The following is a 24,470-nucleotide window of genomic DNA, read 5'->3' as shown; positions in this document are numbered from 1 at the left end:
CGCCTTACGCGACTTGTTTTCTAACCTTCATCTGTCCGACACGTGCGATCTCACTTTTTCAGTGAGTTATTTTTTCCCTCTAACATCTGGTTGCCAGACTTCCGTCAACCTCTTGTCAAATGTCACACTGTGATTCTCACGTATCTGATCGCTTCTTTAAGAGCACTTGACAGTGTCCAGTCAATCACTTCTTTCAGACGGGTCATAAAATTGCAAAGGCTCCTGATTGCCCCGCTCCTGTACGCTTCGTTGGGAAAAGTCGAAAAGGCTAGCGGAAAACCTTGGGGGGAGGGTCTATGGGGGGGGGAGGGGGATCTTAGATTGAGAGGAGACGGAATGCATGGAACGGAACTTTTATGAATCGTTTTGTAGATTTTGTGTCTGGGGCATGTAAACAAAACAAAAATGAGCAAAATTCTGAGAGAAAAACGGAAGCTTTATCAAAGCAAATTTGTTTTACAGTTGTGATTATTTAACGACAAGAGGAGACACAATACAATTTTTTTATACTTTTGATTTCTAAGAGTTGAAATCAATTACGCAGATATATTATAAGTCTACAAAGCCATGACGGTGCCAAAATAGCATGATAGCATTTTTGAATATTTCACTAATCAGAGCAGCAGAATTCTAACTTCATTATATAAAATCAATCTAATCAATGAATTTAGTAAGCACTGAAGGCATCGTGATCATTAAAAAATCTCACAACTTAAGAACATCATACCTCTGCATAAATTACGCTTATGCAGTATGTTTCTTCCGATTAATGCAAACACTTTTTTTTTCGCAGAGCAGGGACCCGGCATTGATACCGTCACCTGAAAATCAGTGGCTGTGTTGTAAGACCTACATTTTGTAATTGACAATGACTTGAAAAGGCACGTGTCCTAAGCTGACTTGAAAAGGCACGTGTCCTAAGCATATAGGAAAGGTAATACATGTACACTCAACGGTGTCTTTTGCACACTGCTATCTGACAAATTATTTAGAGCGGTCATCAGAAGCAGGCGACGATAGTCGAGTGATTTATTAGCCACGGGGGGGGGGGGGGGGGGGGGGGTTGAGGCTGCAGACAATTAACTGTGAACTGAGAAGGGGTAAGCGGTGGGGGCGGAAAAAGGGTGGGGTGACAGGCATAAAATAATGAAAATTTGTTACGGTCCGACTTTGGGTTTGGTGTGTGTTGGCTACGCTGATGTCTCAAGTAGACTCACGTTCATAAGGGGGTGGGTAAATCAACATGGTCGGCAATTTTATGATCCAGGTCGACAAAAGACAGTCAAGTGTGTAATTAGCCAATCAGTCAGATGACATCAAGGTGTCAAGTTCTGAATTCTTCTCATACCACCGTTCCGACCTCATCTCTCGGACAAAAGTTGGACAACCAAGTTTTGGAAGAAATTTTCAAGGAAGAATGACATCACAGGTTTCTGGAAAGCAAGGATTCGGGACAAAAGAAAGAATAACTGACACTATAACACACACACACACACACACACACACACACACACACACACACAAACACACACAAACACACACACAGGCACGAACTCAAACAAACACACTGGCACACACACACACACACACACACACTGACACCACACACACACACACACCGACACCACACACACACACACACACTCACACTCACACACTCACGCACGAACACATTCATACAAACTTGCGCGCGCGCGCACTGATTTCTGAACAACAACAACAATAAGCAGTGAACGATGCATATGCTAATCATGAGGCAAGAAATGAATGTGGCAAGTTTGATTCAACTTTGACCCGCTCTAACTCCCACGTTGTACACAGGAGCGGTGTCCGTCTGTCTCCCTGAGGATGAAAGGGCTCACAGTTTCCAAAACTTGTGATCAAAATCAAAGTCTTTCAGTAACCTGGAAAGCTACTTGGAGTGCTGTCTCAATTATCCCCCTAACGCCGTAGGTCGAAGTTGAGGACTATCAAGTGTATAGGGAGGGGTAGGGGGAGGGTGGAAGGGAATTGTTACGACACGACAAATTGTCGTGTAAAAGGAAATGATGGGTGGCACGCGGATATCCGTGGGATGTTCAGACATGGAAATTGCTCGAAATAACGATTATCTATTAAACTCATAGCTCATGGATTTCCATTGAGTACTTTTACCCCGCGTTGTACTTGAAGTCCGACACCTAGTGTGAAAACGATCGTTCAATAGTCCAACATATTTCTGCCCCTTTTCCCGTTTAACCCCCAAATAACAACAACTACAACAAAGACAGCAAGAGCGACGACGACGACAACAAAATGTTGGAACCAAATTGAAATCATTGCAAACAAGACACCAGCAAATGTCGGACACCTACATGGTGGTTTTCAAGTTCCTCATTTTGTTACATCCCCCATACAACACTTTACCTATTGATCTTGTTATTTGGTTAGTTAATTTGAAATTAATGTTAAAGTTCCTAATTTGTTATCTAAATTTCGCCATAACGCATTTATTAACTCATTCATTTATGAACTTATTTATGTATCATTTCCCGTCGCGATATAACCTTGAATGGTTGAAAACGACGTTAAACACCAAATAAAGAAAGAAAGATGTATCATTTCCCTATTCGTCTATTTGTTTATTTTTTTATTTCAGTTATTTCGGCATGTAGGTATTTCGGTTGTAAGCAATTCAGTTATAATAAAACAAATTCACCCATTATTAGAAAGGGGAAAACAAATTGGAATGTCGGGTGCACATTCCAAGTTGATCCCTTTTTTAACTAAAAATAGCGCGCGTTATTACTAACAATGCTCTTGTACAAGCTTATAAAATATAAAGCCCACATGTTAAAATACCTTGACAACTACAAAGTGGGAAATTACAACGACGGTCAACAGTCAGAGTTATATATTGCTTGCAAGCCTGTCCGCCCTGTATCCAAGATATCCCCCATGCACTGGCATGGTCCTAAGATGACACACTTATTACTCAACAGTAAATTTGAGTAAGCCTTTAGTCGGACTCTGTCATTTGTATGTTTGTGAATGTCACAGAAAAAAACCCACAACTCCCAAGATCACGGAAGCATGATTAACCATTCAGTCAATTCAAGGGAATGCACGCTGAAAACGTCCGCTTTCATTTCACCTAAGAGGGGGAGGAAGGTGTTTTGTTAATTTTCTATTGCTGGTACTCGCACGTGTCCAAAGTGTGTGGGAAAAAGATCAAGTCGCGTAAGGCGAAATTACTACATTTAGTCAAGCTGTGGAACTCACAAAATGAAACTGAACGCACTGCATTTTTTCCCAATGACCGTAGTCCGCCGCTCGTACAAAGGGCGGTGAAATTAACGACCCTGTTTAGCGCGGAAGTGGTTGCGCTCTGTTGCATAGCACGCTTTTCTGTACCTCTCTTCGTTTTAACTTTCTGAGCGTATTTTTAATCCAAACATATCATATCTACATGTATATGTTTTTGGAATCAGGAATCGACAGGGAATAAGATGAAATTGTTTTTAGATCGATTTCGGAAAATTAATTTTAATCATAATTTTTATATGTTTATAATGTTTAGAGCTTGTTTGTAATCGAAATATAACATATGTATACGTTTTTGGAATCAGAAAATGACGAAAAATAAGATGAAATTGTTTTTGGATCGTTTGATAAAAAAATAATTTTAATTACAAGTTTCCGATTTTTAATTACCAAAGTCATTAATTAGTTTTTAAGCCATCAAGCTGAAATGCAATACCAAAGTCCGGCCTTTGTCGAAGATTGCTTTGCCAAAATGTCAATCAATTTGATTGAAAAATGAGGGTGTGACAGTGCCGCCTCAACTTTTACAAAAAGCCGGATATGACGTCATCAAAGGTATTTATTGAACAAATGAAAAAAAACTTCCGAGGATATCATTCCCAGGAACTCTCATGTAAAATTTCATAAAGATCGGAGTCCAGTAGTTTAGTCTGAATCGCTCTACACACACGCACAGACACACACACACACACACTCACTCACAGTCACACACACACACACACACACACACACACACACCACGACCCTCGTCTCGATTCCCCCTCTATGTTAAAACATTTAATCAAAACTTGACTAAATGTAAAACAACTCAGGGTTGAAGCAGCCTGCATGCAACTGAGGACAACAACAACAAGTCGCGTAAGGCGAAAATACAACATTTAGTCAAGCTCAGTCGAACTCACAGAATGAAACTGAACGCACTGCATTTTTTCACAATGACCGTAGTCCGCCGCTTGTGCAAAACGGAGTGAAACTGACGAGCCTAATAAGACGAAATTGTTTTTAAATCGATTTCGGAAATTTGATTTTGATAATAATGTTTATATTTTTAATTTTCAGAGCTTGTTTTTAATCCAAATATAACATATTTATATGTTTTTTGAATCAGATAATGACGCAGAATAAGATGGAATTGTTTTTGGAACGTTTGATAAAAAAATAATGTTAATTACAAGTTTCCGATTTTTAACGACCAAACTCACTCATTAGTTTTTAAGCCACCGAGCTGAAATTCAATACCAAAGTCCGGCCTTTGTCGAAGATTGCGTGGCCAAAATTTCAATCAATTTGATTGAAAAATGAGGGTGTGACAGTGCCGCCTCAACTTGTACAAAAAGCCGGATATAACGTCATCAAAGGTATTAATCGAAAAAAGGAAAAAAAACGTCCGGGGATATCATTCCCAGGAACTCTCATGTAAAATTTCATAAAGATCGGTCCAGTAGTTTAGTCTGAATCGCTCTACACACACACACGCACAGACACACACATACACACGCACATACACACACACACCACACACACACACACACACACATACACCACGACCCTCGTCTCGATTCCCCCTCTATGGACATTCTGTGAGTTCGACAGCTTGACTAAATGTTGTATTTTCGCCTTACGCGACTTGTTTTTTGCTGTATTTTTCTCTCTTTTTCTTTATTTTGTCATATATGTCTGTAATGAACATTTTAAAATGAAGAGGAAAAACACTACCCACGATCCTCTCAACGAAACAGTACATTAAAAAACCTGCGCACGCGCACACACACACAAACACAACTTTTCGAGAAAACATTGGCTGCATTTTTTTTACTGGTGAGCGTACCCTAAGAAGAAATCCAACATGTGTTGTCCATATGATTTGCCCGTTCGGTTTTCTTTTGCTCTCATACGCGAGATGTCTCAAGAGGACCCATTTTGGCAAAGTTTAGAGGAGGGGGGGGGGGGGGGGGGAGCATGTCCGTAATTTTATTATCCAAGTGGACAAGCGATCGACAAAAGCCCGACAAAAGACTGCCAAGTGCCGTAAATGAGTCAGGTAAGATCAAGGTGCGATTTATGACTTGTACCTCATACCAGTTTTGCTCGCCTCTTCTCTCAGCAACAAAGTTTGGGGGTGTAATCTCATAAGGAGTGACATAATATCACATGCGAATATGAGGGAACGAGACAGAAGAATGAATAAAACAGCCGCTAATACGCTATCTGTGTTGTGGCTGGAAGAAAAAAGAAAAAGAAAGAATACCGTCCAACTAACACGAAGAAGAATGGGAAAAAATCTTAAATAAAGGGAGAGGTACAAAGGTTGCGATTCATCTCGGCTAGATATTATTCACAATTTTTGTAAACATAGTAAGCCTATACTCGCATCAGACACATATTTTACATGTATCAGCATCCTACATTTTGTCCGTGTCTGCCTTCTGGCCGGGTTTGCGATTTCTACATATTATATTCATGTGTTCTTCTCTCTGACAGTGCGGGCTCAACTTTTACAAACGGGAAAATATGACATCAAATAACGCTATCAAATATCGGAGAACAGCCACACAAGCGAATGCTCTCAAGAATATGTAAACCAATGTTCATCAAAATCCGTCAGGTAGCACACACACACACACACACACACACACACACACACACACACACACACACACACACACACACACACACACACAGTCCGAGTGTGTCATTACTTGAATGGGGTGTGCACGTTAAAGATCCCACGATTGACAAAAGGGTCTTTCCTGGCAAAATTGTATTGGCATAGATAAAAAATGTCCACCAAAATACCCGTGTGACTTGGAATAATAGGCCGTGAAAAGTAGGATATGCGCCGAAATGGCTGCGATCTGCTGGCCGATGTGAATGCGTGATGTATTTTGTAAAAAAATTCCATCTCACACGGCATAGATAAAAATCCCTGCGCCTTGAATATGTGCGCGATATAAATTGCACAAAATAAAAATACAAAAATAAATAAATAAATCCCTGCGCTTAGAACTGTACCCACGGAATACGCGCGATATAAGCCTCATATTGATTGATTGAATCAGTGAATGTGAAAAGACTATGGGTAGTCGTCTAAGACAGGTTAAAATCAGTCTAACGAGTGACTACACAAACCTGCATGTGTCAGGTTTTAATTTTTGTTTGTTTGTTCTTTCTTTATTTTGTTTTGTTATTTCGTACGTTCGTTGATAAAATGCCGTCCCAACCTGCCGCCCACACACACACACACACACACACACACACACATTATAATCCCCCCTCCCGAATCCCCTCCCCCATTCTTCACCCGATAGCTCCTCTTTGTCTCACTCTCTCCTCCTTACAAATAACAATTTGATACGTTCATCTTTAATCCACCCCCCTCCCCGAATCATCTCCCCATTCTCCACCCGATAGCTCCTCTTTGTCTCGCTCTCTCCCCCGGTGTGACGTTTTCATCTTTCGCCGTGTTGATATTTCGCTTCTCGGCCTCGTTGATCTAGTATAAACTCTACACTGAACAAAAAAACACCCTTCGATAGTACTGATGAGCGACCTTGTGTACCTTACATTCATGGGGCCAAATTTGTCCAACCAATTTGTTTTAATTAACTTAAAAATTTGATTCATCCTAAAATGTTTCCTTCTTACTCAAGGGACGTAATTAACCACTCAGTACACGTTTTCGAAGAATTCGATTTTGGGGTTGAAATCTATTAAATTTTACCACCAATTTTCTTCACATGCAAGAAACTGACATGCTTTTCGTCCTTAAATAATTTCACATCTTAATTTTACCAGGAAACAACATTTCAGTCTTGAGTATATGTCGAGGGGGAAATATGTACACAGACGAAAGATGAAATCGTGACACCGGCAGGGTATCTCGGCTGCCTACTTGAGTGAGTAACAGAACAGGCCGACAAAAGACAGTCAAGTATGTAATGAGCCAATGTGTCAAGTTCTGAATTCTTCTCATACCACTGTCCGCTGGGCAGATTCACTTGAACTTGAAGCAGCTTGTCTGGATACATCGTCCTCCCTCAAGATCGTAAAATGCCCAATTAAGTACTTGAGATAACAATGGCCGCCCCCGCTTTCAGTCTCATGCACTGAGCTAGTCTGATTAAACAGCTTTCTAAAGGTTGCGTCCGTCTATGTGAAACGTGTTTTTCCTTTGTGTTCCACTGCTTGTGACCCATTGTTTCGCTATACTGACTCAAAAGTTGAGTCTAAAAGAATGTGTATCCCTTGAACTGAGTTAGGGCTGACATTGTGACAATTGGAAAGACCCGCCATCTTTGGCCGGTCCGTTTCCAATCATGGTCTCGACAATCAAGTAATCTGTGCATGTGTACATGGAGTACAATAAGTGATAACGTCTCATGTGGAACAACTGAAAACAACTTACCTTCGAGTTGATTACGATGAATATTTTAGTCCTGAAAGTGTTCATCAAAGTTGAAAACCAAATTTGGGATACACAAAGTCGACCGTGGCCATCACCGGAGAACACTGTCGGTTAGTAAAGCGTCTTTTTTTGGGAGGGAAAGTTTCGCACTCGCAAATCCATTTAACTCAGCAAATTCCTTGAAACAATATGCATTTATGTTATACTCTTTTCGTCTTACACAATTAGTGAACCTCTATGTTTGACCGAACATTAATTGAATAGAATATTACGAAACTAAAAATGCAGGTGAAAAAACCGAAATGATTGACAAAGTTTCGACGTTGTCTCTCTCTGTCTCTCTCTGTCTCCCTCTCTCCCCTCTGTCTCCCTCTCTGTCTCCCTCTCTGTCTCTCTCTATCTCTCTCTGTCTCTGTCTGTCTCTCTGTCTGTCTGTCTGTCTGTCTCTCTGTCTCTCTCTCTCTCTCTCTCTCTCTCTCTCTCTCTCTCTCTCTCTCTCTCTCCCCCGACCCAATTAATTTTTGGAAGGTTAGAAACTAGAGGAAGTACATTTCTGTACAGTCACCATAAAATCTTCATCATGAATGCAAAAATGTTAACAAAATCGGCAAACCATAAAAGAACATGAAAAAAGGAAAGAGGTGCATTTAAAGGCTGTTGGGTACTGGCTCTCAAAATCCGTTCAGCAGAATGAGTTCGCATGTAACTGAAACTATTCTTAAAAGTTACTTGGTGATTTTAAAAGCTTGATAACACAAGTCCCATGATTTTAGACATGCTACAATGCCTTTCATCGAAGAAATTTGCGTTCTTGGCCGAGTCAATGCAGCTGGCTCGAAAATTACCTCCCTTGGACGCGTGACGTCTATAGCGGAATCGGCCGGGTGCAACGGCGCTCTCTTATGCAATGCAATGGGCGCAATCGGGTAGTCTAGTCATGTTCTCAAGAATACTTCAAAGGTAGGTCAAGAGAAACTAAGGACGGGGTGCGAGGGTGACTTCTCCCAGGTTATAACATTTCAAACAATAAACAACGGAGTTCATAACATGTATTCTGCTCCCTTCCTGCTTTTTCAGGTGTAATTCCCACTTGAACCCTGTTTTAGTTCAACTTATTGGCAGATATATTGTCACGCGCCGAGGGACACAAACACACTCACACACACACGCACGCACGCACGCACGCGCACACACAAACACACACACACACACACACATACACACACAGCCACCCACAAACACACATACACAAACTGATGTGACACACACACTCACACATACACAAACTGATGTCACACACACACACACTAACACGTACGTGTAATCACACACACACACACACACACACACACACACACACACACACACACACACACACACACACACACGCACGTATAGACAATCACAGAGATTAGGTTCATGTATTCTGCCCCCCTCTCGCCAATTTACAAAATACAACAAGAGGTTTGATGAGCACAGTAGATCAACTTTAAACGTACACAATTATATTTTTAGCATTACTTTTCAATTCTCGTTGATGCATTAATGATGCCAGAAAATGTAACCGGACGCATTTGGAACGCCAAAGCAATCAAATACATTGCGCGGTACATCGGCGCTTAATTTCATAACGTCTGACTGAGTCATTTGTTATTCGGTGATAGTTTCGCACATATATCTATCCTGTATTTGAAAATCTGTTCACCTTACGTAATTTTCAAAGGCTTTATATATATATACATTTCTTTGATAAACGATACGAAACCGTGCAGGTGAAAAATTGGTAATGACTGACGTAGGATTTACGTTGTGGATTTCACGTTGAGGGCACGTTGGCGATCAATCAAACCCCAACGTTGTGTGTTTACGTTGAAACTACGTTGTAGGAACGTTTGTTGTATCAAACTAACTTTTGTTTTTAAATCACGTGAATTTCACGTGATTGATTGAGTATACCAACGTTGTTCGAACACCAGAAAATCACAATAATACAACGTCGATTTTACGTTGCTTTTTAAGGTGGAATCCACGTGAAATTTACGTTATGTACCAACGTGTAAAAAACAAAAAAACACAACTGTAACGCAACGTTGCTTTCATGTTGTGTTTTTTGGTTGGATCCACGTAAATTTCACGTAATCTTCGCAACATTTGTAAGACACCAAAATGCAACGTGAAATTCACGTAAAATTTACGTTGTATTACAACGTCGAAAGAACACCAAAATCTCACAATGACACAACGTTGGTTTTACGTTGCGTTTTTTGGTTGGCTCAACGTAAATTTCACGTAAAGTTCGCAACGTTGCTAATGACACGAAAAATTCACATTTTCGCAACGTCGTATTTACGTTGTGTGTTTGCTGGGTTCCTGCAAGTCCAGCATAGGCACACGATTGTCCAAGAATCACAATAATCCTCGTGAATGTCACAGCAGGCATAGTAGAAAAGTCCAAAAGGGTGCGTTGATGGTGGTAATCCGGTGTACACACACACACACACACACACACACACACACACACACACTCCGGTTTGGTAAGTTACCTGATCATGTAAATAATGTAGCCTGTGGATTTAACGGGGAGACTGGTCAGACAGGAAGAGCATTTCACATTTCCGATGTTCAGCGATAAACTTGTTTTCTTCGAGAGTTCGATCTTCGTGCGATTCTGGCGCGTTGTCACCAAGAACGTAAAAAAAACCACCAGGATATCATCATGATGCCTCTCTACAAAAACCAGGCAGTCTAGGAACTCTTCATCTAAAGTCAGTCAGTATTAGCCCCTCAACACAATCCTCATCTTGTCCCATAGTGATTTCTGCCGCCAAAGAACGTGTGGTTCTTAACTCACAAGACGGATTTGTCGTCTTCCATTGCGAAATTCAGATCTACCCCAACTACGTGCATTGATCTGAGCAATAAAATGTAGATGCGATAATCTGCAAACATCTCTTCAACACAATCTACATCTTGTCCCATCGTGATTTCTGTCGGCAAAGAACATGTGGTTCTCAGCACACAAGACCGATTTGTCATCTTTCAGAAATTCAGATCTGCCCCAAGTACGTGCAATAAAATGTAGAAGCGATAATCTGGAAAAAAATCTTTTCGCGTGAACGCTGCCACGTTGTCATCAGTCCGATGTCTTTTATCCAGAGCAGGGATGAACACACTTTTTCATCAGTAGTTTGTTATGTTTATCCGCAGACTGCTTTCCATTACTTGTCGTCTGTTTTAGCTTGACTCGTGGGGTTCTTCAGCAAGGCAAAAAGTGCTTGTTTACTGACACGTTCTCACGCACGACATGTCGTAAATGCAAGTTCTAACGATTGTTTTTTATTGCACTGATAGAGAATGTCGATATTTGTAAACGTCTGCCATTTCCTAATGTTTATTTCATTATTTTGCATACGGATATGGCTAGTAAGTGGATAATCTGTTACGACACGAAACGCGTTCTAAATCCGGGAAGGGAGGCTACTCCAACGTAGAAGGGAGGCTACTCCAACGTACTTTCCAAAGTGTGCTCCAGCCTTAAGTAATTTTTAAGCCACCAAGCTGAAATGCAATACCGAAGTCCGGCCTTCGTCGAAGATTTGCCAAAATTTCAATCGATTTTATTGAAAAATAAGGGTGTGACAGTGCCGCCTCAACTTTACAAAAAGTCGGATATGATGTCATCAAAGGTATTTATTGAACAAATGAAAAAAACACCCGGGGATATCATTCCCAGGAACTCTCATGTCACATTTCATAAAGATCGGTCCAGTACTTTAATCTGAATCGCTCCACACACACACACACACACAGACAGACACACACACACAGACAGACACAGACACACACACACACACACACACATACACACACACACCCACACAAACACACACACACACACACACACACACATATATATATATATATATATATAAAACATCAGAAATTGTGAAAGAAACAATTGAAAGTCAGCAGAGACTTTCTTCCGAGATTTGTTAAAATCTCTTAGCAGAGATAGAGAGAGAAATAAGTATCCCTTCACAGACAGCCTATTGGGAGCATCAGACCCTCCTCAAGGGGGACCGAGATTTACAGAGCAAAGTCCCTTTGTGGGGGACGTATCGCAAGGTAATCTAGTCCTGAGGAGGACCATTGTATTTGTACCTAGACCAGACACGTGTTTCGACACTATTGTGTCTCATCAGTGGTCAGGTGGTACTGATGGCGAGAGTTGATAAATGATAAAATCGTTTATTTAACGTCACTCTGTAAAAACATTGGCGACATTTGTCTTAGATTAAGAACACACACAGGCACGCACACAAACTTTCCCTTTATGTACAGTGGTTCACCACCCTCCCGCCCCCCGCACACTCTCGCTCATCTAATTAAAAATGGTGTTAAGAGATACTTGGATATAAAATGGTATTTTTAAAAGTTCTGATAAAAATATATAGTAGCTGTATGAGAAGCAATGGCGTCAGCCGCAGCAACGTCTCTTCATATCCAGGGACCAAGTGGGTGCGTATGCATAAGTCCAGCGATAAGTTTGGGACCTTGCCACCCAAGGTCTTTATTAAAACTTAAAAGATAGCTTAATTTTTCCTTTGAGGTATTTGGCAGAATATTTCTATTTGAGTTTATAAACTGAGTCAGGGGTTGAAAGTGGCATGAGTTCAAATCACACTCCAAAGTCAAATGAGCAATGGTGAGGTCGGATTGACAGGTGCATTTAAGCTCTAGAAATTGGTAATTCCCAGCTTCTGCCCTTAGGCGGTTAATCCTTTTTATTACACGTGGGCATGCATTATAGGTGTTCATCTGTTTTGATGGGGCTTCCCGAATGAGCCAGCCAGAGCTTATAGCCTTGTGCATATATTTGTTCCTCCATTCTCTCCAGAGAAGAGAGTCTGTAAGGCTACTGATCTCAGAAGCAGACAATGGCAGGTCTACCTCGGAGGCGCCTATGCCTTGGGCAGCTTCTTTAGCGGCTTTGTCCGCTTTCTCGTTGCCAGGCACGTTCACGTGTGCTGGACACCAGACCAGGTTAATCTCGCTTCCTTTTTTTATAATTTTATTTGCCAGCTCCTTTATGGCAATGACAAGATCATGTCTTTTTGATCTTTTGTTAGATCTTAATGCTTCAATGGCTGCTTTGGAGTCAGAGAATATAGCTATCTTTTGAGGAGGAGTGTTCTTGAGATTGAGATGAACAAGCGACATGCAGATGGCAAGGAGCTCAGCTGAGAAGATCGAGTTTCTGTTGCACAGTTTAAATTTCCCAGTCATGTCATCGCTGGGGATTACAAAAGCTGCGCCAGCCTTCTTGTCATCCAACACTGACCCGTCTGTGTAAACATGAACATGGCCTTTGTATACAGTATCAATGTGCTCAAGGGCTTGTGTCCTGAGTAATAACTGATCATCCTTTGTAGCTGTGCAATATTCTGTGTCAAAGTTCATTTCTTTCATTGTCCATGAGGGATCACGAGATATGGGGTTTTGGGCCACATCATTTGGGTCGACACTGATTTCACTAAAGAGTGAAGCATTGAATTGAGCCAGTGAGGAGAAAGTAGTGCCAAAGTGGGCCTTTTTGTTTTGGATATGATTGTAATGCGGTTGTAGCTCCTCTTTTGTTGAGTTTTGCACTGTGTTGGCTCGAACATTGTAATCTGCGCAGCACTTACGCCGCCACATGTCAAGAGGGAGGAATCCTGCTTGGTGGTATACAATGGCCTGCTTTGAATGCCTTGGGTGTCCGAGGGCAAGCCGAAGGGCACGACACTCCGCTGACTGTAGCTTATCAAGCCATTTTCGAGCCGACGAGAAGTAGGCCTCCTGTCCATATGATAGTCTTGATCTTATAAGAGCTCTGGTGATGTTTGTTAGAATAACTGGGCACTTTGCCCATGGTTGGGCAGCCAGTATTTTAAGAAGGTTGATGGTCTTATTTGCTTTGCTTAAGAGATACTTTAAGTGAGCAGTCCATAGTCCATTTGAGGTGAAAAGTACGCCCAGATATTTCACCTGCTGACTGGGTGAGACAACAGATTTATCTAGTGAGAACTGTATCTTTTCTCGATCTTCCAGTTTTCGGTTTGTAAAGACAACGAATACAGTTTTCTCGGCAGAGAGAGTGAAGCCATTCTCCCGCATATAGTTCGCAATGTTATCTATAGCTGTTTGCCACTCTTTAGAGAATTTGTGTTCTGTTTTATAGGTTTTGTTTTGATACTCTTTGCATAGAGCAATATCATCCGCATAAAGCGTCAGTTCGGCTCCATGTGTTTTAATTGTCGATATGTCATGCAGCATAATGCTAAAAAGCAGTGGTGCTATTACTGAGCCCTGTGGCACTCCCATGTCAACTTTGCGAGTGGATGATTTGGCACCTTTATAATCAGTTTGAAAGGATCTGTTCAGTAGAAAGCTTTTTATGTATTGAAACATATTACCACTGATGCCTAATTGCTTCAATTTGAACAACAATCGTTGGTGCCATACTGTATCGTAGGCTTTTTTGATGTCAAAAAAGACAGCAAAGAGAGACTTCTTGCGTGAGAGAGCTTTCTTAATTTTGGAGGACAGTTTTACAATATGATCCGAGACACCCCTGCCTCGACGGAAACCGGCTTGGCACAGGGGTATTACCTTTTTTCTTTCCATTTCATCTTCTAGTCTGGATTTTAGTATTCTTTCATAGATTTTGCTCAGATGGGAGGTCAGAGATATAGGGCGCCAGTTGGAAGGGTCAGCTCTTGGTTTTCCAGGCTTTAAAATGGGGATCACAACAGCCTCTTTCCAAGCTGAGGGAATCAGGCCAGACTTCCAGCATGTTGAATAATGGTAGCTTCTGTTGGCATGGGAGACTACCCTCATCTGACAACCCCAAGAGGATATCTGTGAAGGGAAACACTTTGATTTAAGGCCAAAGTGTAGAATTGATATTTATTAAGAAAGAATTTAGAAATTTAGACAAGTTTTAACCAAGAAAACAAGGGAAATTTGAAAAAGCCTAAAGGGAGGTAACTCTGTACCAGCCTGCAGATCCAGAAATGGATACGCGAACAAGTTAGATCTAATTTTGAAAAGGTTAAACAGGAAAAGCGGTCAACTTTTCACTGCTGTTCAACACAGGACTTGGTATATTTCTTGTGTGACATATCGTTTTTTGTTTAAAATGTATGAATCTGGTGTATACAAGTCAAAATTTTTGCTTTCTGTCCATGGTGTTCTAAATGAGTTAGGCTTTAGTGATTTTTGGCACAATCAAACTATCAATAATGTAACGGATGGTGGTTATTTTAATACTTTCAAAGCACTGATGAAAAATAGGCTACAAGACCAATTTGTCCAAACCTGGCATTCAGAAATAAATAACAATGAGTTTTATTATAATTATAGAATGTATAAAGAGAATTTTGAGTTTGAAAAGTACTTGTCCATCCTGCCGGTTATTTTAGCAAACGCTGTTTTAAAATTTAGAACACTGAATCATAAATTGCCTATACAAAAAGGTAGGACTCTTGGTATTCCCAGACAAGACAGAATCTGTCACAAATGTTCATCAGGTGACCTTGGGGACGAGTTCCATTATATTTTTGTATGTCCTTTCTTTACCAATTATAGAAAACAGTTGTTACGGTGCTATTATTATGCCCGCCCCAATTCAGTTAAATTCAGAGAGCTTTTTTCCACTACAAAAAAGAGTTTATTGCTAAAACTCGCAAAGTTCATGACACTTGTCATGGACTGTTTGAGAAGCGAGTAAAATTTAATTCTCTTTTAGCTTTATATTCCGTTATCTGTTTTGTGTTGTTTGTAATAGTATTTTTGTCCTTATGTTAACCCACCCATCACCCCCCCCCTCTCCCTTCCCCCCATTTCCCATAGTAAAGAAATGTATGTAATCACTTTGCACTTGTAATGTTTTATTATTTTTTGTATTATTATTATCATTATTATTATTATTATTATTATTATTATTATTATTTATTATTATTATTGTTGAATTGTTTCTTGTATTGTTTTTGCTCTCCCTCACCCCTCAACTCCCTTTTCTGTACATAGTCTGATTTCTTTTTGTTTTAGTTCCTTTTATTTGGTGTTGAATGAAATGTGTTTTTATTGTGTTTTTTAATTTTCCATGTACCCTCACGGGGTTTTGTTGGAATAAATAAAATAAAACTTGAAATAAAACTTGGTAAAGAAAAAAAAAATATATATATATATATATATCCCATGACCTCCCTTCTTTGTCTCTGTTACTTCAGTATGGGTATATATGTTGTATTTTTATAGCTCAATAAATACATCATGGACTCCAAAAAATATATGATAGTGCAGATTCCGATTTGGGCAAAGGACTACTTTCCTCCCGACCTTTGACCTCGCGCCGAACAATGTGACACATTTGTATGAAGTTCTAAAATCGTATTGCACGGCTCAGAAAACCATATCAGTTGCACGCAAAAATGAATCTCAGAACTGATCTGATGTATGAGATGCAATAAGCAAAAGTTTCTTTCATTATGAAAGCAATGCAGGTCGAAAAAAACGAACATTCAACTTACAAGATAACCAGATGCTAGCGAACCAAAACAAAAACACGAGTACCCTCCCCTTGCATCGTTAGCAGACGACTTTTGAGAATCTGTCGGTAGTGTGTTTTGGTGTGCGCCTTCAGCTATCAAACATCGGCTGTTTCACGTGTTTTTCGAGCAAGTCTACTCTTTTGCCTGGCTCTGCAGTAAGTCCACATATTTTTCCGTAATCCAGTCATATTCCTTCAAAATGCAATCAATCGGCGGTGACAGACGTGTCGGTCGCGTTTTCCTCACACAGTCCCATACCAGTTTAAGTTCATCCATGCAAACACACTCGCAAAACAGTTTATCACGTAGATACATTTCAAATAGGGAGCAAATGGTTAAATCTAAACCTACATATTTGTTCCCTAAAATTTGCTTCTCTGTCAATAAGCCTAATTACACACGTTCGAGAAAAACAACGTGGAATCGATTCTGAATCGAGTAAGCCAAATGGGTCCCAAACCCGTTTCGCCCGTTCTGCCGACCTGAAACGCAAAACAAAAGAATTGTGCGCTTCAACTAAATTAATTTCTATTCGACTTCATTACTTTCTTGCAACTTATGAACCTTTACTTAAAGCTTTTAAATGGTCTGAAAGTAGTGTTACCGTGTACTTATCGATGCACTCATTCGTTTTATTTTTTCAGTGACGGTCACTTAGTTTAAGGTTGCAAAAGGGCTAAGTCTCGCTGGCAACAGTTTTACCCTGCACAGATCGCAACAGTGCCGCAAGTAGTCTACACTTTGTGTTTGATGGTAGAATGGGATATACAGATTACAACACTCGTGGTTTTTTATATGGCTTGTATTTCAGTCAAGACCCAGCGGGAATATCAATCGAGAGCCACTCGCCAGAGGCTCGTGTCTCCCGATGATATTCATCCGCTGGGTCTTGACTGAAATACAAGCCATATAAAAAAAACCACTCGTGTTGTAACCTATACATATATACACCACGACCCTCGTCTCGATTCCCCCTCTATGTTAAAACATTTAGTCAAAACTTTGAAGACCTTTTGGTCGAAACGTTTTGCGAGTCCAGTATATTAGGTATTACTCTTAGTTTATCATCTCGCATGCAGTCACTCCCTGTTTACTCTTGACTAAATGTAAACAAGTCGCGTAAGGCGAAAATACAACATTTAGTCAAGTAGCTGTCGAACTCACAGAATGAAACTGAACGCAATGCAACGCAGCAAGACCGTATACTCGTAGCATCGTCAGTCCACCGCTCATGGCAAAGGCAGTGAAATTGACCAGAAGAGCGGGGTAGTAGTTACGCTGAGAAGGATCGCACGCTTTTCTGTACCTCTCTTCGTTTTAACTTTCTGAGCGTGTTTTCAATCCAAACATATCATATCGATATGTTTTTGGAATCAGGAACCGACAAGGAATAAGATGAAAGTGTTTTTAAATTGATTTCGAAAATTTAATTTTGATCATAATTTTTATATTTTTAATTTTCAGAGCTTGGTTTTAATCCAAATATAACATATTTATATGTTTTTGGAATCAGAAAATGATGGAGAATAAGATGAACGTAAATTTGGATCGTTTTTCAGATTTTTAATGACCAAAGTCATTAATTAATTTTTAAGCCACCAAGCTGAAATGCAATACCGAAGTCCGGGCTTCGTCGGAGATTACTTGACCAAAATTTCAACCAATTTGGTTGAAAAATGAGAGCGTGACAGTGCCGCCTCAACTTTCACGAAAAGCCGGATATGACGTCATCAAAGACATTTATCAAAAAAATGAAAAACAAATGTCTGAGGATATCATACCCAGGAACTCTCATGTCAAATTTCATAAAGATCGGTCCAGTAGTTTAGTCTGAATCGCTCTACACAAACACACAGACAGACACACACACACACACCTAAAGTGTGGATGGTTACCTAAAAGGCGGCACTGGGTGCAGTGCCTTTCTAGTGCACTTGCACTACAACAGCACTGGGTGCAGTACTCGCTCCGGCATCGAAGAATTTTGCACTAAAAAATGCACAAAATTTGACCTATTTCGTCGCCTATAGAGGACGGAAAGAATGTCATTTTGAACATTGTTATGACATTCTTTCCGTCAAAAAAGTCAATTTAACGGTGTTAAATGAAGCGACCATCCACAGAGGACGGAAAGAATGTCATTTTGAACATTGTTATGACATTCTTTCCGTCAAAAAAGTCAATTTAACGGTGTTAAATGAAGCGACCATCCACACAATTAGGTTGCCATCCAGAGTTTAGGTTGCCATCCACGTGTGGATGGTTGCCTTATGGTGATTTAGGCAACCAAACCTGTGGAAACATGGGTACACACACACACACACACACACACACACACACACACACACACACACACACACACACACACACACATACACCACGACCCTCGTCTCGATTCCCCCCTCTATGTTAAAACATTTAGTCAAAACTTGACTAAATGTAAAAAGGTCGGGAGATATCATACCCAGGAACTCTCATGAAAAATTTCATAAAGATCGGTCCAGTAGTTTATTCTGAATCGCTCTACACCACAACACACACGCATACCTAAAGTGTGGATGGTTACCTAAGAGGCGGCACTGGGTGTAGTGCCTTTCTAGTGCACTTGCACTACAACAGCACTGGGTGCAGTACTCGCTCCGGCATCGAAGAATTTTGCACTAAAAAATGCACAAAATTTGACCTATTTCGTCGCCTATAGAGGACGGAAAGAATGTCATTTTGAACATTGTTATGACATTCTTTCTGTCAAAAAAGTCAATTTAACGGTGTTAAATGAAGCGACCATCCACACAATTAGGTTGCCATCCAGAGTTTAGGTTGTCATCCACGTGTGGATGGTTGCCTTATGGTGATTTAGGCAACCAAACCTGTGGAAACATGGGCACACACACACACACACACACACACACACACACACACACACACACACGCACGCACACACACGCACGCGCACACACACACACACACACACATACCTAAAGTGTGGATGGTTACCTAAGAGGCGGCACTGGGTGTAGTGCCTTTCTAGTGCACTTGCACTACAACAGCACTGGGTGCAGTACTCGCTCCGGCATCGAAGAATTTTGCACTAAAAAATGCACAAAATTTGACCTATTTCGTCGCCTATAGAGGACGGAAAGAATGTCATTTTGAACATTGTTATGACATTCTTTCCGTCAAAAAAGTCAATTTAACGGTGTTAAATGAAGCGACCATCCACACAATTAGGTTGCCATCCAGAGTTTAGGTTGCCATCCACGTGTGGATGATTGCCTTATGGTGATTTAGGCAACCAAACCTGTGGAAACGTGGGTACACACACACACACACACACACACACACACACACACACACACACATACATACACCAGACCCTCATCTGGATTCCCAGTAAACGTCAAAACATTAGTCAAAACTTGACTTAATGTAAAAACAAGTCGCGTAAGGCGAAATTACTACATTTAGTCAAGCTGTGGATATCACAGAATGAAACTGAACGCACTGCATTTTTACACCCCCGGTATAGGGGTGTGTATAGGATTCGGTCGATGTGTTTGTTTGTGTGTTTGTGTTCGCATATAGATCTCAAGAATGAACGGACCGATCGTCACCAAACTTGGTGAACAGGTTCTATACATTCCTGAGACGGTCCTTACAAAAATTGGGACCAGTCAAACACACGGTTAGGGAGTTATTGGTGGATTAAGATTCTACAAGGACTTATAGAGGGACATATTAATGGTCAAAGGGAAATAACCTTCTCAGTTGGTGGCAGTGAGAATGGTAAGGACGGGGGTGTTTTTCCTACCTCGTTTAACCAAGAAATACTGCTTCGCCAATCCCCGCAAGAAGGAAATCGCTCACTATTCACGTGCAAAACGAAGTGAAATTGACAAGCCAGAATAGCGCGGTAGCGTATTGCGCAAAGCAGGAAAGCGCGCTTTTTGACTCACATGCGAAGCAAAAGTGAGTCTATGTACTCACCCGAGTCGTCCGTCCCGCCGTCCGTCCGTCCGGAAAACTTTAACGTTGGATATTTCTTGGACACTATTAAGTCTATCAACACCTGATGTGGCCAGATGGTGTATGGTTAAAAGATCTCAAAAAACATGTGCGGCAACTTGACCTCACTTCAAGTTCAAGGTCACAGGGGCCGTAATTGTTGTCTTAAAAACAACCATTTTTCACATTTTCGCATTTTTTTCTGAAGTTATCGAGAATGGCAACCTTAGCTATGTATGCTATACAGGGCAATGTAAGCCCTATCTTTGGACACCAGTTTGGTTGACCTTGCTTCAAGGTCAAGGTCGCAAGGGTCCTTTAAAGTTGGATTGTATACATAGTTTGAAGTGACCTTGACCTTGAACTATGGAAGGTAACTCTTCCAAATCTACATATGTGTGAGGGAAATACATTATACTTACAAAAGTGAGTCTATATACTCACCGACATCGTCCGCCTGTCCTTCCGGGCGTCCGTCCCCCCCCCCCCCCCCCCCCCCCCGTCCGTCTGTGAAACCTTTAACATTGTATATTTCTTGGACACTATTAAGTCTATCAACACCAATTGTGGCCTGATGGTGTATGGTTACAAGATCTTCAGAAACATGTTTGGCAACTTGACCTCACTTCAAGGTCAAGGTCACAGGGGCCATAATTGTTGTCTTAAAAACAATTGTTTTTCACATTTTCACAGTTTTTTCTGAAGTTATTGAGAATGGCAACCTTAGCTATGTATGCTATACAGGGCAAAGTAAGCCCTATCTTTGGACACCAGTTTGGTTGACCTTGCTTCAAGGTCAAGGTCGCAAGGGTCCTTCAAAGTTGAAATGTATATATTTTGAAGTGACCTTGACCTTGAACTATTGAAAATAACTCTTCCAAAACTACATATGTGTGAGGGAAATACATTATATTTTCATACTAACTCACATTAGGTTACATATCTTCAAGTTCCAGGTCAGTTTGAGTTAAACTGATATTTGTCATTTCTGAAAGAAAGATCAAGGTCTGTTCAGCATGTGAGTCGTGTGGGCTTTGCCCTTCTTGTATGTATTCGTCTTAACTTTCTGAGGTTGTTTTGAATACTACATATCATATCTGTATGTTTTTGGAATCAGGAAATGATAAAGAATAAGATGAGATCATTTCCTGATCGATTTCTTACATTTCAATCGTAGGACTAATTTCGTTAATTGTGATCACGTTTTAAGAGTAAACATGACATATTTATATATATTTTTAGATGTTCAGATTCAGAATTTGATGAAGAATACGATTCAATCCATTTTAAATGTGTTTGCGAAAAATCACTGTTAATGAAAACTTTAATGAGCAAACTGATTAATTAATTTTAAGCCTCCAAGCTGGAATGCAATACCAAAGTCCGGCCTTTGTCGAAGATTACTTGACCAAAATGTCAACAAATTTGGTTGAAAAATGAGAGCGTGACAGTGCGGCCTTAACTTTTACAAAAAACGGATATGACGTCATCAAATACATTTATCAAATAAACGAAAAATTCGTCTGGGAATATAATTCCCAGGAACTCTCATGTAAAGTTTCATGAAGATCGGTCCAGTAGAATCTCTGAATCGCTCTATACAGACACACACACACAATGACATACACCACGCCCCTCTTCTCGATTCCCCGTCGATGTTAAAACAGTTAGTCATACCTTGACTAAATATAAAAAGGTTGCATTTTTGGAACGTTTGGTTCAGGTCAAAACAAGAGAATGCCAATGCTTTGTTTTGTCTTGAATTAAACGTTCTAAAAATGTAACCTTTCTTGTTTGTGGATTATTGCTTTGGAAAGTAAATAGTCTTATCTGTTTCGAATTTCTGGGACAGACCAGTTGAGCAAAAGTTGGAATGAAACTTCTGCGTTACGTTGCAAATTTGAAGCTAGCGAGGTGGAAGAGTTAACGCTCTAATGCAGCCCTTGTATTCTTTTTCGTTTGCTGTAATTTGTGTGTTGTCTTCTGTCATACAATGTGTAACTTTTGCAGCACAAATAACGAATGGTCGAGGTAAAAGTCGTGAGACCTAGCATAATGTACCTTTGATTTTCCTGTAGTTCGCTTTTGTCACCTTTTCGTTTCCCCGATTGTGTGAGCTCTGTTGTTCAAATGATCACTTATGACCCTTTCTTTCAACGATACAGGCTCGACCAAAAACTGGACACAGTACGAGAAGATGCCGGTGTGTTCCATGCGCACCGGTCTGACGCGTTTCCTTGACGTCACCACTCCCCCGTCACAGGTCTTCCTGCAGCTGCTGGCCACTCTGACGTCACGAGACATTGACAAGGAACGCATGGAGCTTCTGGCAAAGGTATTGCGGCTTTACAGGTATACTCTGTCAAAGTTGACTTAAGTTGTTAAAACAAAATGCCGCCAAGCTCTTTTATGTCCTAAGAACACTAATGCAACCATTGCAAACTTCTAAGAGATCATTTTAAAATGCATTTTGCTAAATTTCGACTGTTTACACTCTTTAATTGAAGAACTTACGAGTTTTATACCTTGAAGATTACATACAAAATGCTGAGATCGTTTATTTTTCAACAGTAGGTTCGACCCTCTTCGTGTCTTAATCCTGTCCATGAGTTGATGCCACTGCAAACTATGTATGAAACTAGCTGGGTAGCGCCGAACCTTACCTTACCCTTGTGATTTCCCTCAGGACTCCAAGGCGTACGAGGACTGGCGCTACGACCTGTTCCCCAACATGCTGGAGGTGCTGGACCAGTTCCCGTCCCTCAAGGTTCCCCCCTCCCTCCTCATGACGCAGCTCCCCCTGCTGCAGCAACGCTTCTACAGCATCAGCTCGTCCCCCATGGAGTGTGTGGGTGAGATCCACGCCACTATGGCCGTCGTCAAGTACAGAACACAGAGTAAGTGGTTGTTGTAGGTGTTGGTGTAGTTGTTGGGGATGGAAGGGCAAGGTTCGGGATGAATAGATAACAGCAACGCTTCTAGTACAGCATCAGCTCGTCCCCCATGGAGTGTGTGGGTGAGATCCACGCCACCATGACCGTCGTCAAGTACATAACACAGAGTGAGTGCTTCATGTTCATGTAGTTGTTGTTGTTGTTGGGGTTAGAAAGCAAGAGTGAGAGAGACGGATAACAGCAACGCTTCTACAGCATCAGCTCATGCCCCATGGAGTGTGTGGGTGAGATCCAATCCGCCATCGGCTTCGTCAACCACAGAACACAATGTCGGTTATGGACTTAATTATGGGCTAAATGAATTTGAGTAGTGCGCGGTAGACGGTGGGTGCTTCCTTGTAATGAATACACAATTCAAGACCGATTCCCATCATTATTCAACTTGACGATGCACTGGATACCATCAGCCTTGCTGAGTTTGCCGACGATCTTCAGGAGGTATTGGCTTTAGGATTAGAATAAGTTGATCAGCTTACAATGACAATGACTGTTCAGAGAAGGTGGGTTGTGTTTTCTGGTCCTTCACTCTTGCAATCTGTCGTTTAGCAGCTACTGTGTGCTTTTGATAACTAACCAACACTTTGATTGTTGCTATGTGTGCAGACGGTGCAGGTCCAGAGCATGAAGGCGTGTGTTCAGGCTGGCTCAACCGCTGTGACATCGGTGCTATCGTCCCCTGCGCTGTCAGAGCGTGAGTTCTGCTTCGTCATTAGACTCTCATAATTACTATCGCACAGCTCACCATCAATTGGGTTACGCCATAGTCTCGAAGAATTAAGTTTGAACCAAAACCACCGAACTGAATCTTAAAATTCGCTTTGATAAGTTATCTGAAAATCAAATTATGTGGTATTTGTGTCACGTACAGACGACCGTCCCTGGTAAATATCAGAAATATCAGACCAATTGAATTAAACAGTCGCTGAGTTCATACGTAAGTCTACATTGAAACCTTCAAAGACAGCCTGGGTCATATTGTTTCCAGTTCGGTAGCGTAGCGCTGATTTCTTATTGCCAAGTAAATGTTTATAGGGGTTTAGTGTTTCTGCTTGAACTTTAAATATATGTACTGATTAGAACTTGGCAGTGTCCAATGTAGAACCAGATCACACATTGACTACGTATACATGTTCCAGGGCCCCCTCGTTCCATCTCCCTGAGGACCAGACACTGCCGGTGATCATGGTGGGCCCGGGAACAGGCATTGCG

The 24,470-nt window shown here is 41.0% G+C and overlaps 1 protein-coding gene across 1 annotated transcript in view; it reads left to right on the top strand.

The window, feature by feature from the left end:
• The window catches only part of LOC138977004 (nitric oxide synthase-like), a 151,254-nt gene that overhangs the window by 106,679 nt on the left and 20,105 nt on the right, over positions 1 to 24,470 (top strand). Inside the window, exons 19-22 of the mRNA XM_070349895.1 lie at positions 22,473 to 22,642; positions 22,994 to 23,204; positions 23,865 to 23,952; positions 24,398 to 24,470. The exon at positions 24,398 to 24,470 is cut by the window's right edge and continues 61 nt beyond it. Of these exons, the coding sequence (XP_070205996.1) occupies positions 22,473 to 22,642; positions 22,994 to 23,204; positions 23,865 to 23,952; positions 24,398 to 24,470 (542 nt within the window). The remainder of the gene's footprint in view (positions 1 to 22,472; positions 22,643 to 22,993; positions 23,205 to 23,864; positions 23,953 to 24,397) is intronic.

Source organism: Littorina saxatilis, linkage group LG9 (genome assembly GCF_037325665.1).
Source record: "Littorina saxatilis isolate snail1 linkage group LG9, US_GU_Lsax_2.0, whole genome shotgun sequence".
NCBI classification, from domain to species: Eukaryota; Metazoa; Mollusca; class Gastropoda; order Littorinimorpha; family Littorinidae; genus Littorina; species Littorina saxatilis.
This window is presented reverse-complemented; position numbering and strand designations above follow the sequence as displayed.